General features: G+C 42.9%; 1 protein-coding gene across 1 annotated transcript; it reads left to right on the top strand.

Moving 5' to 3' along the window:
• Positions 1-9,100: 9,100 nt before the first annotated feature.
• LOC115373951 (myelin-associated glycoprotein-like) lies at positions 9,101-25,660 on the top strand. Its single transcript, XM_030072599.1, has 11 exons — positions 9,101-9,211; positions 10,755-10,822; positions 11,719-12,087; positions 12,464-12,760; positions 15,515-15,772; positions 17,737-17,997; positions 19,991-20,299; positions 21,330-21,429; positions 22,047-22,149; positions 22,457-22,510; positions 22,824-25,660. The coding sequence occupies exons 2-11, from the start codon at positions 10,777-10,779 to the stop codon at positions 22,980-22,982; spliced, it is 1,956 nt and encodes a 651-aa protein (XP_029928459.1). The 5' UTR covers positions 9,101-9,211; positions 10,755-10,776; the 3' UTR covers positions 22,983-25,660.
• The last annotated feature ends 2,282 nt before the right edge of the window (positions 25,661-27,942 follow it).

Here is a 27,942-nt window from a genome sequence, read left to right as displayed (position 1 = left end):
CGAGAGAGAGAGAGAGAGAGCGAGAGAGGCCGAACAAGAGAGCGAAGAGAAAGAGACAGAGAAAAATGAGCGAGGGCAGAGAAAAGGGGATTGTTGTGATTAAAAGACAATTATCTGTGCACATCGACTTCCCAGTGTTGTGCGGTGTCAGGCTCGAGCTGAGCCGTTCTCTCCCAGAAGGCCTTGGGAGACAATGGCTACTGTGTCAGGAAGTGTGTATGAGGGGGGAGGAGGGGTACTGGGGGTTCAGGACAGGGCCACATAAAGCAGATCGCTGTACGGCTATGTCTGCACTCTTGGTGTATTACATGTAGCCTTGATAAAATACAGTGCCTTTGTAATTATTGGGAAAGGTGAGGCTGTTTTGAGTCCCTGTTGTGAGGTCAGTCGTGTCGTCTGCAGGCTTTAGGACGCAATGTAACAACCAAAACAGCCTCTTCAGTTAGTAAAAAAGGCTTTAACTCAACCTCATCAGTGGAAAAATCCAACCAAGATAGCTGATATTGCGGCCATCCCCCCCATGCCAGCCCTGTGAATCTTTTTACTCCTTTATCCCAATTTGTGATTTACAGGATGTGTAGGAATGACAGAAAAATGGTGCCACGGCAGTACAGTGTTTCTAACTGAGGCTGGAGAGAGAGAGAGGAAAAAAAAAGAAATCAGTGTTGTGTTCGGTGGAGTCTGCAGAACTCGTCATGCTCCAACATGAGCTCATTGTATGGTTCATCCGAAGGTCAACATCAGAGAGGAGTCTTTGAATCTGAGAAACAGCCACAATTTCCCTCATATGCCACAGCCAGCTGCACGGTAATAAAATACTACAGAGACAATAGTAAGTTACAATAAAGAGGGTCAATATTAATTTTACGTCTTCCAGGAGATGGAGATTTGTGCCACTAGAGTGCAACCAGGAAAACTGGAGGAACTAAATCAGAGCAGAAACTATCAGTGTGTTTCTTTGCAAAATGGGACACGTACATTTTTAGAGACAATATTTGCATATAATTTTCCCATAAATTTGCCTTTAAGATGTGTCAGAGTTTGAAAAACTTTTCTCCTCATACTCTGTATCTGCAGGTCCGTTGAAGCTATATCACACTTATACTGGGAGAAATATGCAAACCCAAGATGCCATTGTTTTATAGCTGCACCATTACACATCAAATATCTAGATGTCTTGTGCATCATTTTATTCACATTTCCCTGCAATTCAGAAGATATATTTGTTATCTTTGGAAACCTTGAGATCTCTACTCAAAGCTCGGCTGTGCAGTTTGCATTTGTAATGACGAACACGCTGGTAGGAGCCGAAGAGGTTAAAAAGCACAGATGAGAGCATCATAGCATTTCATGAGCAAAGGCGTTTTCATACCCAGTGACTTGAGATTATATTTAACACAGTCATCTTTTATAATAACATGGTTGGGTAATGCTTTTTTTTTCAGTGTGCTGACATCTTGAATCTTGAATGAATCTCTCCTGTCTTGTGTCATAACACGGTCGCCGTTGGCAGCTTGGCACTGAAGTAGAGGTGTGTGTGTGTGTGTGTGTGTGTGTGTGTGTGTGTGTGTGTGTGTGTGTGTGTGTGTGTGTGTGTGCATGGACGGTCAGCATGAGCTCGAACAGACGGACAGAAACGTTACAAGCTCTTTCACCATCCCTCGCTCTCTTTCTCCTACCTCTCCTCATCATCCTCACCATCCCTACCGCCTCCCTCCCCTTCCCTCCTTCCCTGTGGTACACTGACCTAAAACAAAACAATACAAAACACACACACACACACACACACACACACACACACACACACAAAAAAAAACCCAAACACACAATGTGGATGTGTACTCCATCAATCCAAAACCAAGGAATAGTAAACCAAGTTGGATGGAAAGGCCTTGGAGCTCGAAGCCTCACCCATATTTGTTGGGGCGAGGGGGAACACTGTGGCCTTTTGTGGCCCTGGGCAGTGCGGGGTGCGTATTTATGAATGGCTCAGCCTCGGGGTGAAGTTTCAGAACAATGCTGCTTTACTGAAGGACTGATTTCCATATGGGAGGGGTGGTGCTGCTGCTGCTGCTGCTGGTGGTGGTGGTGGTGGTGGCGGCGGCGGGGAGGGCAGTTTATTCCCCACCGTTGGGGCATGGTACAGAGAGTGGCGAGAGGTCTTGCTGGCAACGGGGCTGGCGTGACGCTTTCCGAGCTGTGCATGTGAGTGTCTGAGGCGAGCTGCTGGCCGCTGCTGCTGCTGCTGATACAGGAGCTGCTGAGTTACTTGGAGGTCCGGCACTGTCACCTACACAGGTGAGAAGCAGCAATTTATCTTGAGGTTGTTATTTTATTTTATTTCTTTATTTCTTTTTGTATATTTTTATCCTAAAGTAGTGTCATTGATTCATATAGTTGCAGTTTCTTCGGCTGGAAGGAAGGTAGAAGGTGCAGATTTGTTGAGGAGGCAGTCTGATACTGAAACTGGACTATACAACAGAAGTGTTTATCCTCAACTGAATATGAAACATTACAGGAAAAGGTGATGCAATAGCAAATAAGTTCTAATAATATTTTATAAAGTTTTGTGTTTATTTCCTGTAGAGCCCTGTGTTGCTGATGCAGGGACTGGTTCCTCTTCTCTTCTTCTTCTTCTTCTTTTTTTTTGTTTCTTACAGCAGCACAAGGCTGTTTATCTGCCTATTGATGTATTTGGGATTTTTAAACATGTTATATTAAGTTGTTGTTTGGGTTTAAGCTCAAACACCTACAGCCAGGGTGAGTGTGTGTGTGTTTACAGGCGAGCTGATGAGTGAGCGAGCGAATGAGTGAAAGACTGAGAGTATGGATGAGTCACAAGTGACACTGAGTTAGGTAATGGATAAGTGTGCGAGTGAGTGAGTGTGTGTGTGTGTGTGTGTGTGTGTGTGTGTGTGTGTGTGTGTTGTGTGTGTCTGTGTTGTGTGTGTTGTACGTGCCTAAATGGGCATACATGCATTAGTGAGTGTGTTGTAAGTGTGCACACATGGGTGCATTTGTTGATGTGCGTGTCTGTGCGTGTGCGTGTGCATGTGTGTGTGTGCATGTGTGTGTGTATGTGTGTGTGTGTTGCTCAGTGTAAGCGGGGGCTGCTAACAGCCCAGCCAATTATTACTGGACAGATTTTCCTGCCTGTGCCATTAGCGATGAGACGTTGCTGTAACTGCCGGAGCAAATCATCACATTCAAACTGAGACGTGATACCAGGTAGAAGATTTTCAAATTGACAAATTATGCAAATTACTGTGTAATACTTATGTAATACTGACCAGTGTGTGATTGGACCTCCCTCTCAAAAAGGCATTTAGTTTCATATTCAGTATTAAAAAGATTTTCTTAAAACAAGTGGAAAAATCTGTCAGAGGGATGAAATAATCCCATTTTTTTTTTCCAATGCTGATCAACCTGTTTCCAGAAGTTTCTCACATCAAGTGTCATCTTCGTGATACTAGTTGTCTGATCTGCCTTATTCTGCTGTAATCCAACATATTTCTACTTGTTCCCAGATAAACTCCTCAAATAAGTGAAACTGCCCTGGAAACAAATGGGATTAAGTCATCCCACAGGCGGATTTTTTTCAATAATTTTACAAAAAGCAAGATCATTTTAATACTGAATGTGAGACTGGATGACTTTTATTCAGAGGAAAAGGTGGAAGTCAATCCATGTTGCTTCCATTTGCTCATCTTTTTTTTTTTTCTAAATGGTGTGTAAATGGTGTGCCCTTTGGTCAGAAAGTAACAAAATTCATTAAACCTTTAAGTTTTAAAATTGGACCAGTGGTAAAATATTTACCTTTTGTTGTAGTGTCCCTATAAGGCCAGTCAATATATTTTTTTCTTTACGGTAGCTCCATATATGTGGCAAATTTCTCCATCCATTAGACTTACAGTGTAAAAGTTAGGGTTAGGGTTAGGATTAGGGTTAGGATTAGGGTTAGGTTAGGTTGGGTTGGTTAGGTCCTTCCAAAGTTTGAATTTTGAGTTTTACTTCTAGCGCTTGAATCAAATCAGTCAGTGTAATATTTCAGAAATGACAGAATAACACATCAGTGCAACCTGCTGTGCATCCTCATTAGGCAAATGAGTGTGATATTTTCTATGCGGGAGTGCAGTGTGAAGATGCATCATTCCTCAGTGTTTTGCCAAAATCCAACCAGTGGTGTGTGAGGTATTCCCTGAGAAACCACGTTTGATGGACAGTCGCTCTATAATCCTTTCCACCTGGATGCCTCGCATGGGGACAGTCGGTCGGGGGGAGGAGGATGGGAGGAGGGGACGGGGGTGTTGGTTAGAGAGTACTGGGATGTGGCCATGCTTATTTTTACACAGTCAGGATCTTGGCCTTGGGTTTATGTAGTGAACAGGTGATGGCTCTGTTTGTCGCCCCCTATTGTTCAGAGCGGAAGGGAGAGTGCTCTAATGAGAGAGGAGGCCTGTGGCTCACCATCTGCCCACGGGGCCGGGGACGGCTGAATCTGTCCAGAGACACCGGGCTGGAGAATAGGCAAATAAACTATCAATACCGTTAGTTGCTTGTCATGTTGTCAGCTGATGCTTCTTTTTATTATTTTACTTATTTTAGGTCCCTCTGGAAATAAAGACCCTATTTGAGCCCGGTTTTAAAATGCACTCTGTTGGGATATCTTACCTGGATAAAATTAACTGCGCGCTAACGCCAGGTGTGAATGCACACAGCACAAATTGCTGTTGCACTGCAGTTGGATCCCAGCCAGAGTCAGCCAGGTGTAAAAGCAAAACGTCAGCTAAACGCATAAAATGTAAAGTGTGAATGGACGGTGCTGGTATATGGATGCATCAGAGTGCTTGTGTACTACTGTGCTGGTGTGGGTGTGAATGTGCATGCTAAAAACTACACACACACAAACACACACACACTTTCACTTAGAGACACCCTCTGACACTCTGACATCTAGTCAGTATGAATGCCTTTAGTTGGTTCTCACCCTCTCATATATAAATCGTAGTTGTGTATTCTAAAGTATGTAAGTATGTACTTTAACAGGCTGGCTGCAGTTGCTGTATATACTTTGACTACATCAAAGTCTCGTCTAACTCTTTTATTTATGCCAGCACTCTCTGCAGTACCTTGGACAGGCGGTGTTACTGAATATTGGCACCACTCTGTGTTTATGTTTATGTGCGCGTGTGTGTGCGTGTGTGTGTGTGTTCATGTGTGTGCGGTGCGCTGGGCCCATCGCAGCTCAGCGAGCCATGTGTGGGAGGGGGAGCAGTCATGTTTTAAGACCATCTGCTCCTCTGAGTATTTTAGTGGGGGCCTTAGCTTGTGGACCAACGCGCGTCACAGGCAAACAGCAAAACGCAAGCTGTGAGCGGGCCTGTTCCGGAAAAATTCCTCCAGTTTCTCCCTCACACAATGGGCAGTGTTCTGCATACAGGGTTCCCATTATTCCCCGGGAGCCCGGCGAGCTCTTGCGTACGCACTGTAGATGATTTTAACAATACAAATGTTCTTCTTGGCACAGTTGATTGTTTGTAATGGCCTTTTGGGTTGTATGAGTAATTTCAATAATGTAAAAATGAGTCATTAAAGGTGCTGTGGCCTGATTTAGCCACACGGATGATTGTTCAGATTGCATTTGCATCCCTGAAGTGTGTGATGGACTAAGTGATGGTTTTAGGACGTGATTAGATAATAGAAGATGAGTTTTTATGTGGGGCAGCAGAGGGACCTGATGCATGCGTGCAAAACTCTGAACAAGTCATTCAGTCTCATATTCTGTTTTAAAATCTTGTTCTTCTTAAACATCTGACAGTAGGATTAGATAATCCCACTCGTCTCCAGTGCAGTTTCACAGAATAAATACGTTGAAACAGGGCAGAATAAGGCAGCTCAGCCCACTAGTATCAAGAAAATGACTCTTATTTCAGGAAAATTGTGGAAACAAGTTGATTAGCATTGGAAACAAGAGGAATTATCTCACCCCACTGGCAGATAAAAAAAAAAAAAAAAAAAATACACCGCATATGACACTAAATGACTTATCAAGATGAAGATTTTTTTTCTTTTTTTCTTTCCAGTCAATGCAAAGATGTATTTTTGTGTATGTTTGTGTGGTGACTTTGTGCCAATTCATCTTTGACTGTTCCAGAGGAGCGATACTGATGCTCAAAATAGATGGAGTACAGATGTATTTGATCATGTGGCCTAAACAGTTTGCAGGACATTTACCAACACTCTCATTTTGTTGTCTATCTATTTATCTATCCATCTATCTACACAGTATGGACACTTAGGTGACTATAGTCCCCTCAGAACAATGGAGCAGAGTGAGGTTACAAACAGTGGGGGGGACGAAGAGGAAGGTCGCATAGCTGTACGCCCCACAGTGAGGAGTGTGTTGGCATGCCTTATGTTGCGTGTGTGTAGGGGGGCCATGGCACGCTGCGTATTTGTTTGTACATGGCTCCAGGCTGTCAATGCAGCATTCTTCCTGCCAAAACCCCCTCCATTATCCCTCTCCTCCAGCCGTCCTCAATACTTACATGTGTTTTATGGAGGGATTCCCTTGAGAATGTTCCTCATTTGGCCCGCGGCCGCGCGGCTTTTGGAGACAGTGACTCACCCTACATGTAATGATGAGGGTGGAAAAAAAAGAAACATAAGAGTTCCACTTGGGACAGACAACTCGCCTTTGTTGCACAGATCTGTAAACTAGGACTCTGCAGCGGCCCTGTGGATCCGGCAGCTTGTGCTCTTCGCCCACAAACATTCCCCAGCAGGGAAAATATCAGATGTGCGTGGCGATAAAGAAGATCAATGGGAATGCCTCAAAGCAATTTTTCATCTCTGAAATGGCACAAATGACTCCAATTTTTTTTTCCAAACTTAGCATCAGATGCCCAAAGTTTCTCCCATGTCCACCTTGTTTATCCCTTAATGAATTAATGCATATTTTTCAAAGGTCGGTAAGTTGTACGCTGCAAAAATAATTGCCATCTTGACAAGTAATTTGGTTTCACATTCAGTCTTAAAATCTTATTTTTTTGTCATTTAAATACAGCAAGTGAAGAAAATCTGCAATTAGGATGAGATAATCCCACTTTTTTCCAATGTTACAGCGCTTTTTTCAGGAATGTTCTTGAGTGTTTTCACAGGCTGATCTGTCTTGTTTCAGCAAAGAAATCCTGAAACTGCTTTGGAAACAAGTGTGACTATCTCATCAAAATGGCATTTCTTTTAAGAAAAATCAGATTTTACTGCTGAATATGGTATGACATGCCTTGTAGAGATGGAGATTTTTTTGTGTGTGACTCCGATGAACCTACATAACCCCTGCTGTCCTCCTCCTTCCCTCGTCTCCAGCAGCGTTACCCAGAGTGATACTGTGAGTCATCTCGCCTTCACCAAGACGCCATTTGCTCTTATTTCTTGGGTTCCGAGCATAAAAAGCTCAGCTACATTTGGCATACTTTTGTTTGACATTAGACGAAATCATGATCCAAACCCATAGTCTGTGGTGCTGAGACAGATGGGAGACAGTTATGGTGGATCAGAGTGGAGGAATGCACAGAGTGGGCCTAGGAACAGACCCAGAAATGCCTGAATGCATATTTAGACCTGCCCACGACAAACATTCATGTATACCAGAACTCACACAGACTCTCTCTCTCTCTCCCTCTCCCCTTGTCTCCTTCTTCCATCTGGCTTTATCTCCCTTCTCCCTGTCTTTGCTTTCCCACAAAACCAGACATCTAGGATTCTTCATTCTCCAACTCTGAGGTGAACGTCTTGAAACCAGCGTGAAGAAAAGAGACAGAGTCGAGGAGGGAGCTGGAGCCTGGTGCTGAGGCTGGTATGAGGCAAGTGTTATGCGTGTCTAGTGTATGTGTGCATGCTGTGCGTGCGTGCTTGTGTGCGTGCATGGGTGTGCATGTGTATATGCTTGCTCTGTGCCAGCCGTTTGTCTGTCCCATGAATGGCGCTCTTGTTGGTGCGGTTGGTGGTGGTGTCAGTGGCCCTGCCTGGCTGCCCAGCTCTGTTCTCTCCTGCCACTGCTGATGCACGGGCCCTCTGCCTGGACACGCTGCTCAGCTCTTGGCCTTTTGTTGGAGTGCAGATGGTGGAGCTTGACGCAACATTGGAGAAAAGTTAGGACTGTCACAGCCTACAGTGTGACATTATGGTTTGGGCTAACAGGGCCAAGGCATCTTGAAATGTGACCCCTGTGTGTTTTTCTTCAGGCTGCATGGCGATTGATAGAAACAGGTGTATGAGAGAGCTGAGTCCTAAATAAACTATTTCTAATTGCACAAATGACTAAAGGTGGGAAATTTGCAAATGTCTGGCTATGTGACGGTGGGATTGTATGTGCCTCCGCTCAGCATATCCACTGACTCTTGCAAAGCCAAACAAGCAGAATTTGTCCCTTTTCTCTGTATCGTCAAGGCTTATATCGGTCATGAATGTCTGGGGACGTTTGGATGTGTTAATCGCAAAGCTCTAAAACACAATCCTGCCATCTGTGTCCACCGGCTGCTCCACCATGGGGCAAAATCCGACGTATACTTGTACTGTTAGTACCTCTTCGACGCATTTAATTGCAGCCATACTAATAATAAACTTTACTTGTCTAGCGCTCTGCGAAAGCGTAGAGGAAAGTGCTGCAAGAGCTGAAAAGTGTTTTGCAGGCAAAAGCAGTGATAAACGCGACCCAAAGTTGACAGTGAAAATGTCATTGGGATTAAAACGCGGGGTTGAAGAACAACAAAAGAGCCAGCAATAAAACAGTTAAGCTGCACTAACTTTCTATAGCACGTAGCTGCGACATATAAGGGGAGACACCGAGTGAAACAACAAATATACCAACCAATGACGAAGCTGGTGACTTTATGTGGGGGAGTGAGATTTGGCGTCGAGTTTCATGGTGTCAGGGCAGAGCTAACAGCGGCGGTCATTCACTGGATGGGGTTACGTATGAGAAATGTAATGACTCCACTGAGGGGGCACAAACAGGTGCTGACTGACTCTGGCAGGACTGATGTCATCGCCTGATGATGCTGATGTCACTAGTATTTTTTTTTTTTCCCAGCAGAGTGGCAGGAGGAGGCTGTCAAGCTGTCTGGGTGTGACTAAACACCCTCTAGTGGAGCTGCTGACAAGCTGTCCTGCAGAGCTTCTATCCGTTTCTACCAATCAGCATTTCAAGGTGGAGCCCAGTCTACTGTTTTTCTCATGAGCTTTGAACAAAACAAATCATGTAAAAACCTCACCTTTCCCCGTAACACCCCCGTCTTATTTTTCATATTTTATCTTAAGCTGAAGGATTAGATGTCGCTGTGTGGGCTGAGAAGTTTCTGCAACCATTTCAAACACTGTTGGATAAACTAAAGCCTGGGTGAATTGTGGTCAGGCCCCAGGCTGCAAAGCTCAGAGTCAATTTCCTGCAAAATAACAGCGAAACAAAAATGAAAGGGAAACAGACAGAATGAGGTTGAAGTTCAAGTCCTCATTTCATTTAAATCTCCTAATCACCATTAAAGACTCAAGGGACTTTGCAAGCCTAGAGTTTATATTATATATCATATAACAAAACAACACACCGTCTGACTTGAACCCTTATGGAAAAAAAAAAAATCCCCCAAAACCCCAGAAGCCAAAAGAGCAAAAGTGGGGAAGTAAATCTTGCAAAGGATTACATTACAGAGAGAGGGAACCCCCTTCCAAGACGGCCAAATTATTAAATTATATTACACAAAACAAAACAAGTGAGTCAAATCATAGATAGATAGATGGACTAAATTGATATGAAAGGTATAGACAGTCATAATGTTGGTGCAGTCACCACAAAATAAAAAGTTGTTTAGTGTTGAATTGAACTTACCTACAGAAAGAATGGACTGCTGTTTGGGGGACCATGCATGATCTGCCCTTGTAGAAACAAGAAACAAAGTTTTGACTCATTAATGGAAGGCTTTATTGAAAGTGCCCCACAGTAGCGTGTATTATGGTGACTGATAATAACAACTTTATTTATGAAGCACTTTTCACAACCAAAGTTACAAAGTGCATGACAGCAACATAAAAACATTACTGAAAAAAAATAAAATAAATAAATAAACAACATTAACAGTAACATTAAAAAAAAGTTAATCTTACTAAAATTGGAGTGTCTTTATCTTCATATAAATGAGCTCATTTGCAATTTGAAAGAGGATACAGATCCATTTTTAGTCCCTCAAAAGTTTAGGGGCCCTAACCTCAAAGGTTCTGCAACTTTTAGACTTCAGTCTCAGTGTAGGAGCAGACAATAAAGTCTGACCTGTAGCTTGGAGGCTTTGTTTGTCTGTTTGGGTTCGAGGGGAGGATTAAAAACGTGAAAATACAGAGTGGGTCATTTGGTCACACTTTATCAAACGTTAATATTCAGTTGAGTTGATTAATCAATTGTCTTAGTGTTAGGGTTAGATACTAAGTTGATACTAAGCTGTGTTTTAACACTGGACACTCCAAATAAGTGTTATTGAATGCTTCAACCAATTCTGAATGCACTTTGCATGAGTGATACAGCTTTTCGACGGAAGCCCAAGACTCTGACGTTTCAGCAGAGAACTGATTTGAATAATTGTCTGATTCTTATACTGAGATACCAGAATATTTTTTTTGTTGTTGTTGTGGGTGAGGCAGAACGTTGCCAGCAAGAGGTTTTGTATGACTGACCTTTAACTGAGGGGACATGATCTTTTCCATAGGTCTATGGTCTAAGCAGAGACCATGTGGTGTGTGGAGCTGCTCTTGCCATTGTTGCTGATCATCAAAGGTAATAAATTCATTCATGTTGTTCCTGTCTGATGTTGAGACATTTAGAAAATGCTGATGATTAACACTCAAACAAACTGTCATCTCGATGGCAATATCTGACAAAATACCACTGAAACCTGCGGTGGTTATAAAATGTACTCCCCGGCGGCGACCGGGTACTTCACTTCTTTTAAGTGCGTAACACTTGTGACACTGAGTCCGTAGTGCAGCGTCTGCAGGGTTCAAATCCAAGTTCAGGCCCTTTGCTGCATGTCATCCCTTCTCTCTCCCTTGCCTTTCCTGTCTCTCTCTAATGTCAAATAAAAAGAAGAAATGCCCCCCCAAAATAAATAAATACATAAATAAAGAAGGGCTACCCTAAACACTGAAAAAGCACTTGAGCTGTTGTACCAGTTCCAGTTTATTTGGCACTGGCACAGTTTACACACAGCGCACTGGCATTCAAACCAGCTGAAAAAAAAAAAAAAATAGTCCCATTAGTGCATCAGCATATCTTGATGCTGCTGCTTTAAGATAATGAGAAGTCTAAACTGCAGTTTTAATGTGTTAAAATTAATTTAATGTGACAAAGATTGTCAGTGCTAAAAACGACTACAGCTAGTGTATAAATTCCCATTTATGAGTTAATTGAACCCTTCTCATAATTCTGACAAGGTGTTACACCAGCTCTATGAGTGGACACACAACTCTCCGATCAACACATATTGACATCGAGTATCAATAAAACTCAATATAAACTGGCCTGGTGCTCTGAGAGATCACTGTCGGGCCAGCGGGCAAGTTAGAAAACAATGACTGTCAACTGTTTTAGTCCTGTAAAAAAAAAATCATCTTTGGGAGGCCACAAACCCTGTGCACCATTTTGTGTAACGTTTGCCTCTCCTCTGCTCTCAGATGCCAGCTGCCAGTGGAACGTGTGGGTACCTCGGGACATCTCTGCCATGACTAACTCGTGCGTGGTCATCCCGTGCACCTTCATGTATCCATCTGGCATCAGGCCGTATCGGGGCATTCACGGTATCTGGTACTTTGGGCAGCCCTACCCTCAGCTCTTCCCTCCTGTAGTGTACAAATCACGCACGGATATCGTGCACGAGAGCTACAAAGGCCGGACCAAGCTGCTGGGTGACCTGCACCAGAGGAACTGCACTCTGCTCATCAGCAACATCGGCACAGAGCACTCAGGGAGATACTACTTCCGTGCTGACCTTGGGGGCGCCAACATTTACACGTACCCGGACTTCTCTGAGCTCAAAGTTCTGGGTAAGTCAACTCACTTTAACTTAATAAACCACTGAAGGTGCAAAACTGAGGGTTGAATGAAATGAGGACTGTTGAGGCTCAACTGACGAAAAAACAAAGTGCAGTGTATGTGGTCCTCACTCAATTGATAACCCAATTTTGCAAAAGCACAGTGTCATAATACTAATTCCCATAATAAAATGCCCTTTAATGAGGTCAATTAGCTACCAAAAACCTACTTTTAGCCCATTTACAATCACCAAACAGCCATACATATTCATCCCCTTTTCAGGTGTAGCAATGTTATGAAATGTCGCAGCCACTACAGCCCATAAATAGACACATCCTGCAAAACTGTGATTGTCCATTGAGCAGATTTTCTGTGTCTGTTTTCCAGATCAGCCCAGCATCGACGTCCCAGAGGAGATTGTCAGTGACGAGAGTCTGGAGCTGACGTGCTACGCTCCTGACAACTGCCCGGACATGACTCCAGAGATCCAGTGGATGTACACCGACTACCTGCCTGACCCCGAGTTCACCTCTGACTACGTGGAGGAGAGCAACACCGCCGTGCTCTCCAGCACGCTCACCTTCACACCCAGACCCATGCACAACGGGCAGCTGCTGGGCTGCAGGGTCTACTTCCCCAACACCACGCTCGTCTACGAGAGGCTCATCTCTCTGGACATCAAGTGTAAGTAATTACCTCCTTATAATAAAGGGTCATTAAGTAATCTATCACTCATATGAATACCTGCAGTACATCTAATAACACTGACTGAAGGAATGTCCCCTGGCAGCTCAGGTTGAATAATTGTGGCCTGTAATTTCCACAAACAATAAAATCACTGATTCATGTCAGAGATGAATCAGAGTTGTCATCAGAGCAGAAATCAAACAAATAACCTGTCATGAACAAGTAACATATCTTAGTGCAGATACTGTAACAGTGGTACTGCTTTGTCTTTTGCTTCTTTTTGGCATGAGAATGAAGCTTATTAGCCTCCATATCTGAAATTTGTGGCTCACTCACACCACTAACACAGTAAGAGGAAGTTCTTTGAGGCAGAAATTCAGCACCTGCAGGAATAATGTTGAATAGCAGGGACTGATCAACACATGTTCTTACTGCTCTTTTAAGTACAAAAAAAGTAGCTGTTTGACACGGAGGAGACATCAGGCCATCAAAAAGCAACAAAAGCCCCTTTGACTCAAAGCACAAGTGAGAGGCAGAAATTCCCTCTCACTTAAAGGAATTCTCAGAATATGGTGAGAATAATCTTTGCATCACACATGTCCTTCCGTGTATCACAGTGAAGGTATAGGACTTTAAAACGACTCTTGTTTTTTAATTCAGTGGGGTGTACTTCAAATATAAATGCTACACTGTGAGCTAGGCTAATAACTTCCATACACCTTGAGACAGGTGCAGAGGTGAAAATGGTATCGAACATCTTGTCTCAGTCTGGGTACGCTAGAAAAAGGCTATTTTGCCGAAAACATTGGGATAAAAAACTAAAAATTATTAAACAACCCACACACCAATGACAAGGCTGTTGACTTTGTGTGCAACGTGATAACAGTAAGTGCAGGGCTGAAACTACCGTAAGGGTAAAAAATAATATCCACACACAAAATATATGCTCCCGTGGTGAGCAGTTATAACGCCATAAAAAGCTCTGTAACTGTGTTTATTTATTTCAGACACATAGTACATATGACAATTAAAAATAAAAGCAAAAATGAGAGGAAATACATTGTACAGTGCTTAACTATTAAATTACCAATTCAAAATATATTTATATATATATATATATATATATATATATATATATACACAAGCTACATATAGATATGAGACGGCATTTACTTAAGAAAGGGTCAAGCTGACCTGAACCGATAGCTCATTATGGGGCTGATTAGGGCCATAACAGTGATGTTTTCAGACACATCCAGTCGACACATAAAATTAAACATTAGCTTTCGTAACAGTGCCTGACATGTTGGTACATTAGAGGACACAAACAGCTGGCTGGCACTGTGCCACCTAGGAACGCCAAGCAGCAACCTCATGGCATCATTACACGCCACTTGGAGCCTCTGCATACTTTTCACTCTGTGGGAGGACCAGAGGTGAGCTGTATACAGAGGGGTAACATAAGCTTTGAACAGAGCACATTTAACATCTGTAAAAATGAGAGTTTTTTTTTTTTCATCAAACTTTTAAAGAGTCTATCAAAACAACCTGAATATGACACGAGATCACAATGCCATGCTGTATCAACAGGAATCAATATGGAAGACCTGTTGCAGGCGCCTCAGTTACTTGCAGAGGTGGTTATTTTAGTGTGAGTAAATGCCACCATGGCAAAAGGTAGTGTGAAATGCACGTCACCTATAGTAAGTCGGTAAATATCAGCATGAAAGGCCATAAGTGAAACAAATGAAATGAGATTTTAAAAAAAGACAAAACAATACACAAAGCTGCTGGGCAGGACAATCTCTACAAAAGCCAAAGTTCTGATTTGGTTCTTGAAAACGCCATGGAAGTTTATAACACACTAGAGCTGTAGAACGCAGATCTTCTGTTTGTTACCTCCAAAAATCATGTACTATCTTCACAAAATGACTCTGAAGAATGTAGATCTGTCTGAAATATGAGCAAGCTACAAACGGGACTCAAACAGTATCACAAGAGGAAGTGGTGGTCTAACGATTTTTTATTGTTGTTGTTTTACGCCAACTGTTGCTCTCCAGAGTAATGAAATCAACGTTACCCACATGACAAGCTGTTTGACTAATTCAGTCCCCAGGTATCTGAGAGAGAAACCTTATGTTGCCGAGATGAGGACTTATATTTTCAGGTTGCTGTTTTATCTCACATCTGTGCTCATGATCTGGGCTGAATGGAGCCTTACGCCATGTCGAAGTGACTGTTGACAGGTTTCTGTATGACTAGCATGTGCTGAAATTTTTCCCAGTCGCTTTTCATTTCTTTTACCATCTGCCATTCTGATAACCTCAAAGTTTTTGGGTCTGGTTGCGGCTTACAAGCAGCAGCCCTCTTCCTGTCGGTGAACAGCTGAAATCTACATGCAGGAGAAGGGTGTGAATTTTGAGCTTGCATCAATTAATTTGTCCTCATTGGCATTTCAATTTAAGAGTGTCCTTTCTTTCCTATTTTTGGAGCATTTGATTTGAGTTTGTGAACTGGCATTTGGTGTTTGATTCAGTCCTTTTTTGACATGCTTTTCATAATTTATTCCATAAAAAAGGCTTTTATTCAGAAAAAAAGTTATAGCCTCATATCACCACATTAGGCTCTTTTGTTTTATGAGTTTTGGTGGGGTTGGTGAACCTGTTTTAGCAGAAAATACCTGCTTCAAGGCATTTATGTATGTGTGTCCAGATGTATTCATTCTGTGACAATAAATTCTCTGTGGTGCAGATGCCCCTCGCTCGGTGTGGGTGAACGTCTCCTCGGAGGTGATGGAGGGCAGCTCTGTGACACTGCACTGTGAGGTGGACAGTAACCCCGCTCCCAGGATCTCCTGGATGTTTGGAGACCAGGAGCTTCTGTGGGACACGGCCTCCAACTCCTCGCTCTCCCTGGACGACGTGACGCCGGCTCAGGAGGGAGTCTACACTTGTGTCGGCGACAACGGATACGGCATCATGAACACCTCAATGTACCTGGCGGTCAAGTGTGAGTCTCCAAAACATCTGTCACATTTACATTTTAGACGTTAAAGTGACATGTTGAGGTGCCAGGTGCAATATTAGAAATGTAGTGACCAAAAGATCAAACTTAATTAGCAGGTATTGGGGCTTGAGGAATGTCCAGGTGTTCATTTAAACACCTGTTGCTGTGCCACATATCACCACATGAACAGAGCTTAGGCTACCACTAGTGGACAGAGCAAGCTATATACAGACATTAGACATTTACTGATACAATTCAAATGGCTCCTACAACAGATATGCAAGTAACCAACATTCCTGAAGTGCCAGGCATAGAAATCTCAGAGAAATCCTTCACAAATCAGGGGTATGATCAGGTAATAAAAAGGGATGTGAAACAGGAGTGTGATTTATGATGGAGAGGAAGGTAAAAGAGGTGAAGAGATAGAGATTATTCATAGTGCATTGATCTCTCACTTAAAGGTTCACTATGCAAAACTCCTGAGTGCTGACTGAAGCGTGAACCAGTCACACTCAGCTGGCACAAAAAAGTAATAAGAATGTAATGTATGAGTGAGTCCAACCGATGATATGAACCATCAAATTAGGTGCTTTTTCTTACATTTTTTTTTTTTTTGTGAGCTCAGTCTAAACAGTCCTTCTTAGCAGTTTTGTATACCTTTTGACCTGTTTGTTTCCCTCTGCTGCACTTTGCCCTGAAATCTACATGAACTGACAGTGGAAGAAAAATGTTGCCAGTGGTGTTAAAGTACATGAAATAGAACAGGTGGAAAATCGCATAATACACAAAAACAAAATATTGTATTTGTAATCACTACTGCTGTAAGGCATAAACACTTTAAAACAGTAACTAGCCTTAAAATAGGCTTGTTAAGGCAGCTATTAAGCTCCAACACATTTCCATCTTGGCGACCTTCCTCAGGCAGCTTAAAATGCATTGCAGCATTACGCCTGGACTTTTCCCAACCATCCACTCAAACATCAATCCATCCTCTCCTCTCCACCTCCTCCATCTGAACCCTCACCCTATTTTAGATTTAGACTGGCTTCAGTTTGCACAAACCGATGAATTTAGAAATAATGTTGATCAAAGAGCAGCACAACAGATGTGACAGCACAAGCTGAAATATTAATTCTCACTCACCTAAACAATAAACATATTGTATGCCAATAATAGATTTATAGCATGCAATATTCCAAAACAATACTAAGTTGCAGAATTAAGAAATATTAAATGGCTTGTGGAGTTTGTGTACCTTTGACAGGTTATTTGATATGTTTTGTACACCTCCAGCTTAGTCGCTTAAATTTTGGGGGAGGCCCATTTCAGTTTCAGAATGACAACCCCCCCTCACTATGCATAAACCAAGGCTCAAAACGAAATGGCTTACTGAGTCTGGAGTGTACAGAGCTCCCACTTAACACTTTTGTGGTGAACCGGAGCACCGTCCCACGTGCTCCGAGCCACGTCCCAGCAGCCAAAATTAGTGCCTGAACCTCAGTGATGCTTTTGTGTCTGAATGGGAGCAAATCCCCATTCCCAGCCATGACCCAAAATGAAGAACCTTCCTGGGACAGTGGAGGCACAACTCCATTGCAACAACATTGATCTTACCTGCCTCCCTCCAAGTCCCTGTTGAGAACAAGGCTGATTAGCTTTCATAGCTCACACATCTTGAGATATGCAGGTCACTTGCTTGTATTGCTCCATTGCTGAATTGCTCCTTTGCAGGTGAAAATGTGACATTCAAAAACCAGAAAAGAGGTGCCTCAAAATCATCATGTAGTCACTGGTATTGAATTAAAAAATAAAAACTATCAACATATATTGTATCTCAGACACCGAACCCTCTCACGTCAGTCTACACTGATGATGCATTGCCCTTTTAAATAAAAAGGAAGCTGACCATATTTTTGACTTATGAAATGAGTTTTGCAGACTAAAAATAAGTTTGTGGTTTCTTGCAGATCCCCCCCGAGAGCCCGTGGTGAACAGCTCTCTGACGGTGCTGGAGGGCTCCTCTCTGTCCCTCCACTGCAGCACGCAGGGGAGCCCAGCGCCCACCCTGACATGGCTGAAGGACGGGGAGCTGGTGGGCACCATCACCGCCGAGGAGCTGTCGGTGCTGGAGATAGCAGCGATCACGCCGCAGGGAGACGGGCAGTACCGCTGCCTGGCCGAGAACGAGCACGGCCGGGCCAGCAGCTCGCTCAACATCACCGTGGAGTGTGAGTGCCTCTAATAATTTCAGATAAGCACTATCAAAAAGTGGGAAAGAGCTCATAAAAATCAAGCCAAGGGACATCAGTTGTGAGTGTGGTCTCCAAATATTCATTCTCTCCGTATTCTGTCTATTCTGGAATGGGTTTGCATTATTACAATACTGTGCCACTGAAAAAGAAGTAAGCCAAAGCATCTGGCACACATTTTGAAAGCACGTCTGCACATTGCACTGAATCAACATGAGCAGAAAACGTCTGCAGCGCTGCCCTCTAGTGGCAGAAATTTGTGACGTCGCTGCAGGTGTGTTGACATAAAAACATCATATAATCCACACTTAATACAGCTAAATCAGGGTGAGATTTTTATTGCATTACCATCACAATGAAGCACAAAGATGCTTTTCATTGTGGTTAATATCTTGTTGCAGTTATACGATTGGCATAACAGCCTGTATTAGAACTGCCAACAAAACACTCCTTTTAAAGCAAGACTGGATTTTACTGTTGTGTTATAGTTACCTGGATGAGATACAAATCCAAAACGTGGAAAAATATCCTCATTAGTTGCTTGGTGCTCCCTTGGACTGGTAATCCAGAATAATGTATTTGTGTTTCTCCATTCACTTTCATAGCTTCTTTCCAAATAACATAATTTGCGCACATAAATGAACACAAACAAAGCAGATTGTGCCCATATAAAAACAACAAATCCCTGTACCCATTTTTGTGTATGTAATTACAGTTATAGGTTGTTTCTTCCTGGCAGGCGACTTGTTTCCTGCAGACGCCTGATATAGATACGTGCTTTCCAATTCAAATAGGAAAAGAATAAGAAAATAGCTGTTTAATTTCCTCATAAAATGTGTACTGGGAATTTTATATTTATAATTGTATTATGTATTATATTTGGAGCTGTTTGGCTGCACTACGAAAGTAAATGGGGAGACAGAATAGCACTATTCTGGATTAGCAGCCCCAAGAGGCACAGAGCAACTAATGAGGATATGTTGCCACCATGTGGACAGGTAACTATACAACCCAACACCAACCAACCAACAACCCTTAGAGAGCTGTGCAGCAGAACATTTTCTAGAATAGAATAGAATAGAATAGAATAAGACTTTATTAATCCCCCGGAGGGGAAATTCAAATTGTCACAGCGGCAAAAGTAACAGATACATACAAGATACCATATACAAACCGGACACACAATCACAGTAGCACTGTGCATGATAAATAAATAAATGACAACAGTATGGTCACAGACCATAAATAAATAGGTAAAAGCACTACGGTGCTGGGGGCCTGTCCCTGTAATTATGTGTGTACATGTATGTTTGTGTGCGTGCGTGTTCGTGTGTGTGAAGCGAGGGGGTGTTCAGGCACTGTTGTACAGTCTGATGGCTGTGGGTACAAAGGAGCGCCTGAACCGCTCCGTCCTGCACTTGGGGAGAGTGAGCCTCTGGCTGAAGGTGCTCCCCCTCAGCCACAGCTCCTCATAGAGGGGGTGGGAGGGGTTTTCCAGGATGTTGTTCTACCACATACAATATAATTTAATGCTGATTCATTGTTGAATATTTGGATTAATTCAACAATGAAAAAAATAAATGAACTGTAATTCATTGTTCCCGAAAAGGTATTTTTTCCCTAATAGTCAGACACTTATTTCACGAATACAAGGCCTGATGTGCTGTCAAATTGTGCCACTAAAGTGTGTGGATGTTGCTCTTGCTTGAATTGAAAGTTCACATGGTTATTCATGTGTGAGTTGTGTGAGTGTCTTGGCACTGGCTAGGCTACCTGTAAGCTGTTAAAACCATATTGCACACTTTCACAAATTTACAGTAAAATTGCCGGTGAGCTAATCGGCATAAAAACATTCTCACTGTGCATGTTTTTAGACTCGTCCAGACCAAAAAATGAAGCGTAACTGTATATAAAAAAAACAGAGTTTCATATAATAAACTCTAGCTCCTGGCTGTGCCGCCTCATTCCCCAGATGCCCCGGTCTTCCTGGAGGAGTCGAAGTGCACGGTGGTGCGGGAGGGCGTGCAGTGTGTCTGCATGGCCACAGGAAACCCGGAGCCCACCATCGAGTTCTACCTGCCCGACCTGAACATCACCATCAACGAGACGGACGGCAGATACAACTACTACACACACACAGACGGACACACATCCACGGGCATGATCAAGCTGCGGGAGAAAGGCGACCGAGCCGGCGACGGCGTCCCTGCCGTCAACGTCCACTGCAGCATCACCAACATGTACGGGACAGAGAGCGTGCTGCTGGAGCTGCAGCAGGAGAGTGAGTCTGACTGATTGCACCTCTGACACTGGGTAGAGATGTGAGTTAGACAAAGTGCATTAAAAGTGGAAAGTCTCCTCCACCTCCTTCCCTCATCCTCCTCTTATTATTCTGTGAGTGAGCAACACTTTATAATAAGGGCGCGAACCACAAGTCATACTTAATTAAAGCATAATTCACACATGGCACATGAATTACTGCAGTATCACAAGGTCTTTTGGCTCCATATTGATACATGATGGAGTCATTATTCGTTTATATTCCTTGACATTTAATCCATCAGTGGTTTATGAACTCATAGCAAAGTCATATATTAATTAACATGTCATCAAATAACCTGTAATTTGCTTATCAGACTGTGCATTCAATCAGCTTCTGAGAGCAAAGCAGTGCCTTATTTTTCTCTTCCTGCATAAAATAAGAAACCAAATGAACCATTCTGGGAAGCTTTGGTTCTCCTAACTGGGTTACAGTTAATTTGATATAAATATGATGTGTGGCATAGTTTTGGGATAAGGTTCATAAAGTTATGATGCATTAGGTGTCAGTTAATCATATGAGCTAATAATGGGTTGAGTCATATGAACTAAAAATGAGTTTTGTGTCAGATTCAATCTGTTGTTGTTTTTCTGTGTATACTCGCATTTCACTTCATTGAAATTCAGAATAAGGCAGACAGCCCACTAGTATCAACAAAATGACACTTCATTCAAGAAAAAAAAGGAAACAAGTCAATTAATGGCTGCTTTTCTCTCTTTTTTCAAGAATGACATGATTTTAAGACTGAATGAGACTTAATGACTTGTTACGATGGATTGCAATGGGATGGGATTGTTGCAATGGGAGAATCTCCCACTTCTTTTACCTAATGAAAAAGCATTGCATCAAATTGAAAAATCACGTCACATTCTCCTTGTCGTCCTCCTCTTTTTCCTTTGTGCTGCATGCTAGTTGGGTAGATGCGCCTCTGTTTTTGCACCCGATCCATGATTACATCTCAGTTTTCATTTTGATTGCCTTTACCTTTCAGAAAAGTACATGATGGCGGTCATAGTTGGGACCATTGGAGGAGTGGCTGTCATAGCCTTCATCATTGCAGCAGTGAGATACGTGGGCCACAACAACAAGAAGTGAGTATCCATCACCAACCAAGGGAGATGGCAAGGCGAGGAAGAAGTAGCCATTTTCCTCACAAAGCATTTTTCTAAGTCCAAGGAAACACTTAAGCCTAGTCATCCATTCTAAAGCACATTTATCGATACAGTACACGAGTGAATGTGGGACGGATAGGCGTGAGAATCAGAGCCATGTAGCAACTTCAGTTTATTTGCCATCACAAGTCCCTGTTGAAATCCTTGGAGATCCACATTGGCTGCCTTGTGCAGTGGGTTAGCAAGCTGGACTAACCTTATAGTTTGCAGGCACAATTCCCTGCTCTGACACTGCTTTGTATCCTTGACCTGCTCTGCTAAATACAACCCAGGTAGCCCTCTTAACCAAGGTGCTTTATTTTAGCTCCAAGGCATATTTGGACCCAAAAAACCAAGCTTTCTAAAGCAATTCACCCCTGAAGTGGGTGTGAGCTCAGCGACTAAACCCATAAAATAACCACGTCAACCACAGCCACAGTTGGCCTTGAGCATAACCTTGTAGAGCTTGTTGTTTTAAAATGGATGCCCAGGCTTGGAGTGTCGCCCTGCGTTAGTGGCAGTGAGACCGAGTCTGATTATGTGACTCCGTCCCCCAGAGAGAATGGCAACCCTGGGCAGGACCTGGTCTCTAAACTGGAGAACCCAGCTTTGTACTACAGCGCAATCAAGAAGGACAAACAAAATCTGAGGAAGAAAGTGGTGAGACATGTTGATGTCAATGATTATGATTATGATGGAGGATGGGTTGGATGACCATTCTCAGATTGTTGCAAACGGTTTGGGGCTAGTTTTGTATCATGAAACAAAAGTCGTAAACTATGAGACCCCATTTGTCCTCTGAAAAATGAGGAAATATAAGCTCTTTTTTTTTTTGTTCCTAGAAGGAATCTCTCCCACTACCAGTCAAGTAGCTTCAACCATGACCTTTCCAAACACTGTTTTCTCTTGCTTTCATCGCTTCTCTGCGTTTTTCTGTCTGTTTTTCTCTTCCCTAACTCTTGCACAGCTTAAGACAGAGCTGTTGGGCTCAAAGTTTAACTCCATTCTAGAGGAGACTACGGTAAGGTTCCTAAACAAATCCCCCCTTAAAAATACAAGCCTCAGTGATAGACGGCACCTCCTCACACATCAGCTTCCTTGTTCTGTACACTTGCTTTTCATTTTCCAAAACTGCTGTTGCATGGCTGCATCGGTGCTAACAGAAACCGCTGTACTAACAGGAAACATCTCAGTCTTCTTGTCAGCACCTATTGTACGTTGACCAGTAACAACTAATATATCTTCTTTGTGGTGCACGGGCTTGCCTGTTGCACGCTTCTTGTGGTCTGAGGTGTCGGTGGCTCTGATCGGGCCTTCTGTTTTTCTGCCTGCAGGGAGAAGACGGGGATTTTCAACCTGTGGGCACTCTGGCAGAACTGGAGAAGCAAGAGCTGAATTATGCTGCTCTGGAGTTTATCGGGGCCCGGCCCAGGGAGGGGGCCTCAGGGAGGGGGGATGACGGCAGCGACTATATTGAAATCAAAGCCAAATGAATCGCGATCCTTCCCTGATGCCTCGGCTACGCGAGACGCAGTGGCAGCCATGCACCCTCCGCATCCTCTGGCCCATGAACTTAACTCCCCCACTGGATATCATCCTGCTCACGATGACTTCTTGTTTCTACATTTCTTCAGATTCATCCCTCATGATCCCCTTTGTGCCACTACTTGTGCCCCTTCCTCCTCCTCCTCCAATGGATGCTCAGTCTCATGTCACCATTTGGGAAAACTGGTACTTTTCTGGGTCGGAGCATGACACACTGGACAATGTAAAACAAAACAAAAAAAAGCTCTTTGAATTTTCAGTATCAGTTGACCCGATTATGTAGTACATGGGCTCTCAAGTCCCTAACATGTGCAGTGCTTATTCTGTCTTTCTTTCTTTCCTTCATTCTTTCCTTTTTTGTGTTGCTTTGTCCTTGTTTTTATCACTTTTTATCAATGTTGCCGTCATGCCACGGACATCTCGGACTCCCCTGTGCTTGCATCACCCTCATTATTCGCTCCACATCTGTCTCTTGTAAGCGTCACTGTGTCTGCTGCCTGTCAATGCATCAGGGAAAGGGGTAACTGTGCTTTTTGGTTCTCTTATCTACATTTGTGGATATGGGCTGAGAACAAGGGGGGTGTTCCTCTCCTCTTTTCTCACCCCAGTGGTTAATTACATCCCAGGAAGATATTTCTCTAAAGTCAGAGCCGGATATGTGTCCCGTCACGGGGGCATCAGTATCTTGTTCCACTTAATTATGTTTAGTGTGTGTGCTGTGACTCAGTAGCCTCTTACAATAAATGAAAACACTGGCAATTTGTCACCATCACTTTTATATGATAAGAAACAAAGAGGTTTGATAACCTAACGTGTCTGGAAGCGCCCGCTTGAGAAATGGCTGGCTCTGAAAAAATGGCACTGCAAAATTTCTGTTTCCTATTATTATTTTAATTTATTTAATTTATTATTTTATTTTCTTACTTCTCCTAAAACGCTAATTCTAGGCAATTGGTCTGGGTAATACAGAAATAGAGCACAACACACTTGCGCCACCGGCCAAAGTGCATCTCTTTGAGACAATGTGAGTGTGTGTGTGTGTGTGTGGTTGCGTGCGTGTGTGTGTGTGTGAGTATCCAAATAGTGCTGAAAGATCAAAGGACACTGATCACTGGGGTCTTAAGGGAGTTAAGAGTATCACTTTACTTGAGACTGCTTTAAGTGTTTGTACATGGTTGTGAAGTGTGAAGTTGATGCTTTATTCTCACAGGGTTGCATCAGATGTTTGAATGACAAGAAGTGATGCTGACTAGCCAGTTGGCGGCGCTATTCAGAGACATTTGATCGACTCGTGATGTAATATCAGAGCTCACTAATGGTCTAACTAGATAATGATGGTGTTAATAATACATTAATAACTTGTACATGGATAGGTAAAGGGATGCCAGTATGTAAATACCCTGCATGGCTACTTTGATAGCAGGCATATATTTACGCAATATATGGTGAAAATGTAGTTTTGCAGCAGCGGTCTTGCCAGCGTGGCGACTCGAATACATTTTTGTCACACCTCACTGACTCAACTCTGTCTTATTATGAGCTGCGGCGATGCCATGAGCAGTCACAGCAGCTGATGTGGGGAAACAGCGCCACCAACAGGGCCAAACCACGAGGCTCAAAGTCCACAAGTGGTTACGTTTACATGCAGGGAGAAAACTTGGCTATTGGCCGTGCAGTGAGCTCTTATTCAGGTGAAGGTGTTTACAGGAGTCTTTTGCTATTTTTGTTTCTGTGAATAAACCAGTTAACAGAATATCCCTTTCCACCTGTGGTGTCCCGCTAACAGCTTGAACACTCCACCGAAATGAAGAGTAGGAAAAATCCATCATCTTTGACTGGGCAGAAAATAAATGATGGTGCCGGTAGCAACGGGAATCATTCTGTGCCAAAAGTGCTGTGCAGGTTTGGTTTGTAATCCAAAAGTAAAAGGATTAAGATGTCCAGGTTAGGCCAGACGTTTAAACTGGTCCTCATCATCAGGAGTACGAGCTTATCTGATTTGGTGTTTACATGCCTCAACCAAGAACCGGTCAATAACACGACTCTTAATGCATGTAAACGTAGCTGGATTTTGACAGCTATTGTGTGACGACTGTCCATGACATCTCTCTTATTAGCCTTTTATTAAGACATTGTTCCGTCAACTTTATGATGGAGGGTTCAAAACATGCTAGCCAGCGCTCTCAAATTGCCAGTATGGACAAAATCAATAACCATATCCTGTTTTGAATTCATCATGTGGGGGTTATTTTTTTGTAAGGTGGGGCACACAATGTAGAAGTATCAATTATGTCTTACCTAATCTTTTGTCACTTAGTGTGTTGTAAAGCCAATTTGTACGTTCTATACTTTGTGGTGATCATAATTATTATTATTATTATTATTATTGTTATTATTATTATTATTATGAAGAGTTTTTTTTCTATATAATTGACACAATAATTCCGATCAGGATTTTGCAATCTCTCTGCAAATTAGCACTGTTGTTACTTAATGACAGTAGGATTTCTACGATGATGTAGTTTGCTTGCTCTTTTGTTTTAAACAAGTCTTTCACGCCTCAAGCAAATTCATCTGTCTTCAGTTCCATGCAAAGATAAATAAAGTAAAAGACACAAAATGGAAATGGTCGATTTTGTTCGATAATCTGTGCACAGTAAATTATAGCGTGTGTGTTGTCATTTTGCTTTGAAGTTGTGATCTGATGATGATATTTGGATTATATTGCAGTTGCCCCATTTGAGGTTCAGTGTCTCATAGTATAATATGAGTTATGTCAAAGTTTATTTGGGTTATAAATACTTAAACTGCTGGATCACACAGGGCTGAGTAAATATCAGGGGCGTAATGGGCAAATTGAGACCTACGTCCTTTGAAAGTTCACTTGAAAATAAGAGATAAAAGGAAAAACTTTTTTAGGGTAAAATGACCTTAAAGGGCATTGGCAGACTTTTGTCAAGTTTGTGCTAATCATTTAGGTCATAACATTTTCATAATTCTTAGCAGTGTCTGCATGCTAAGGAGCCAGCTCTGGGATCAGCTGAGAAATTATGGATTATGATTCCATGCCCACGGATTTACCTTGAAATCAGAGCGCAAATCTGTGGGTATGGATTCTTAATCCAGCTGACCACAGGTGGGCTCTGTGGGATCCGTAGTGTACTTAAGGTGACAGGAATTTTTTCTTTTTTTTTTGAAGTTAGTTCCCTTTCCTCAGTGTTTCTCACTCTTTCATTGTCTTGAATTGTTGTTGTTGCTGAATTGAATTGAATGTCTTTATTTGGATTGCATGTTCACATACAGCGAAATTTGGTCTGTCTCATAAAAGAAAAAACTGTTTCCATTCACTCTGCTCAAACACACACTCACACACCCACACATTAAAATAGATAGGGTGCTGTAAAAAGGCTAACTTAAAGTGCATATGCAGTTATTGTACATCAGTCAGTCAGGGATTTGGGAGTGAGAGTTCAGTTTGTGCATGACTGTAGGGTAAAAAATGCTCCTCAGGGCATTTCAGGGCCCTGTAGCGTCCTCCAGAGGGCAGCAGTGTGAACAGAACGTGAAAGAGGTGAGTACTGTCTTTACCAATCCTGCAGGATCTTCTTGTAGCAGCGAGACCTGCAGATGTCCTCCGGGGGAGTTTGATAACTTTTTGTGCTGTGTTGATCAGAGAGCCTGTTCTGTCCTGTGGAAGTCGTCCTGTGGAGCTCTTTCACCAGAGCAGTGGACTTTACAGTTTACTCGGAGTGTGTAGGTGTGCAGTCATCTGTATAGATGGAGGAGAGGGCGGGGTTAAGCACACAACCTTGTGGTGCTGAGGGTCAGACTCAGGGAGGTGTCTCAGGCCGAGTCTCACAGTCTGTGGGCGCGGGCTGAGAAAGTCTTCACTCCACAGACACAGTTGGTTACTGAGACCAAGGTCCTGCAGTTTCCTTACCAGTCTGCTGGGGACAGTAGTAAAAGCAGCGCTGTAACCCACAAACAGCATCCTAACGTCCCCTTCTGCTCCAGATGTGTCGAAGCAGTATGGAGGCGACTGATCTGTATTCACTCAGGGAGCTGGTGTTCGTCTGCTTGGGCACTGGGATGATAGTGGCAGTTTTTAGATAGGCCGGGACAGTAGCATGCACCAGGGAGAGACTGAAGGTAAGACTCATTTGTACAAAACCAAAACTTCTGCTTACATTGTCAAAGAAGAGCCAATGTGAAAAAAGATTTTATTGCTCATGGAAAAAAATCTGTTAAAAGGAAATAAGCTCATAAGCAGTGGCGTGCACAGGTGGGGTGGGCAGGGGGGGGCGACCACCTCCTGGTTGAAAATCGCGCTAAAATGCCCTCCTAGTTGAAATTGACAAGCTAAATTGCCCTCTTGGTTGAAAATGCCACGCTAAAGTGTCCTCTTGGTTGAAACTGTTGCGCTCAAATTTTATCCCGGGGGAGCATGCCCCCGGACCCTCCTAGGGAGAGTGCCCTATTTTCATTTTCGCCCCTGGCCTTCAAAAATCCTATGCACGCCACTGATCATAAGCTTATTAATATATCAAACCATATTATCACACATTCTGTCACCATGAAATTTAAAGAACTAAGTGTTGTGATCTGAGGAGAGAAGTGATAAAAGTGATAACGCCTTGCAGCATGATGAGAAACTTCCTTGTGGTGCAAAGAGGAAAGAGCTAAGTGAGAGTTCACAGAAGAGAGACGGGTCGCTGTCAGGAGAGCAGAACAAGGTACAATATTACATTAACTTTATTTTGTGAGTGTTCGTCCATCTGTAAATGGAAGGAACTACAATGACTCATTCTTCAACTTGAACTACAGTAGATTTTACTTTTTACAATATTGTGGACTGTTATTACATTCAGAAAACTGCAGAACAGCTGAATGCACAACTACAAATGTATA

Source organism: Myripristis murdjan, chromosome 16 (assembly GCF_902150065.1).
Source record: "Myripristis murdjan chromosome 16, fMyrMur1.1, whole genome shotgun sequence".
In the NCBI taxonomy this organism is placed as follows: Eukaryota; Metazoa; Chordata; class Actinopteri; order Holocentriformes; family Holocentridae; genus Myripristis; species Myripristis murdjan.
Note: the sequence above shows the minus strand (reverse complement) of the source record. Positions and strands in the feature narration are given on the sequence as shown.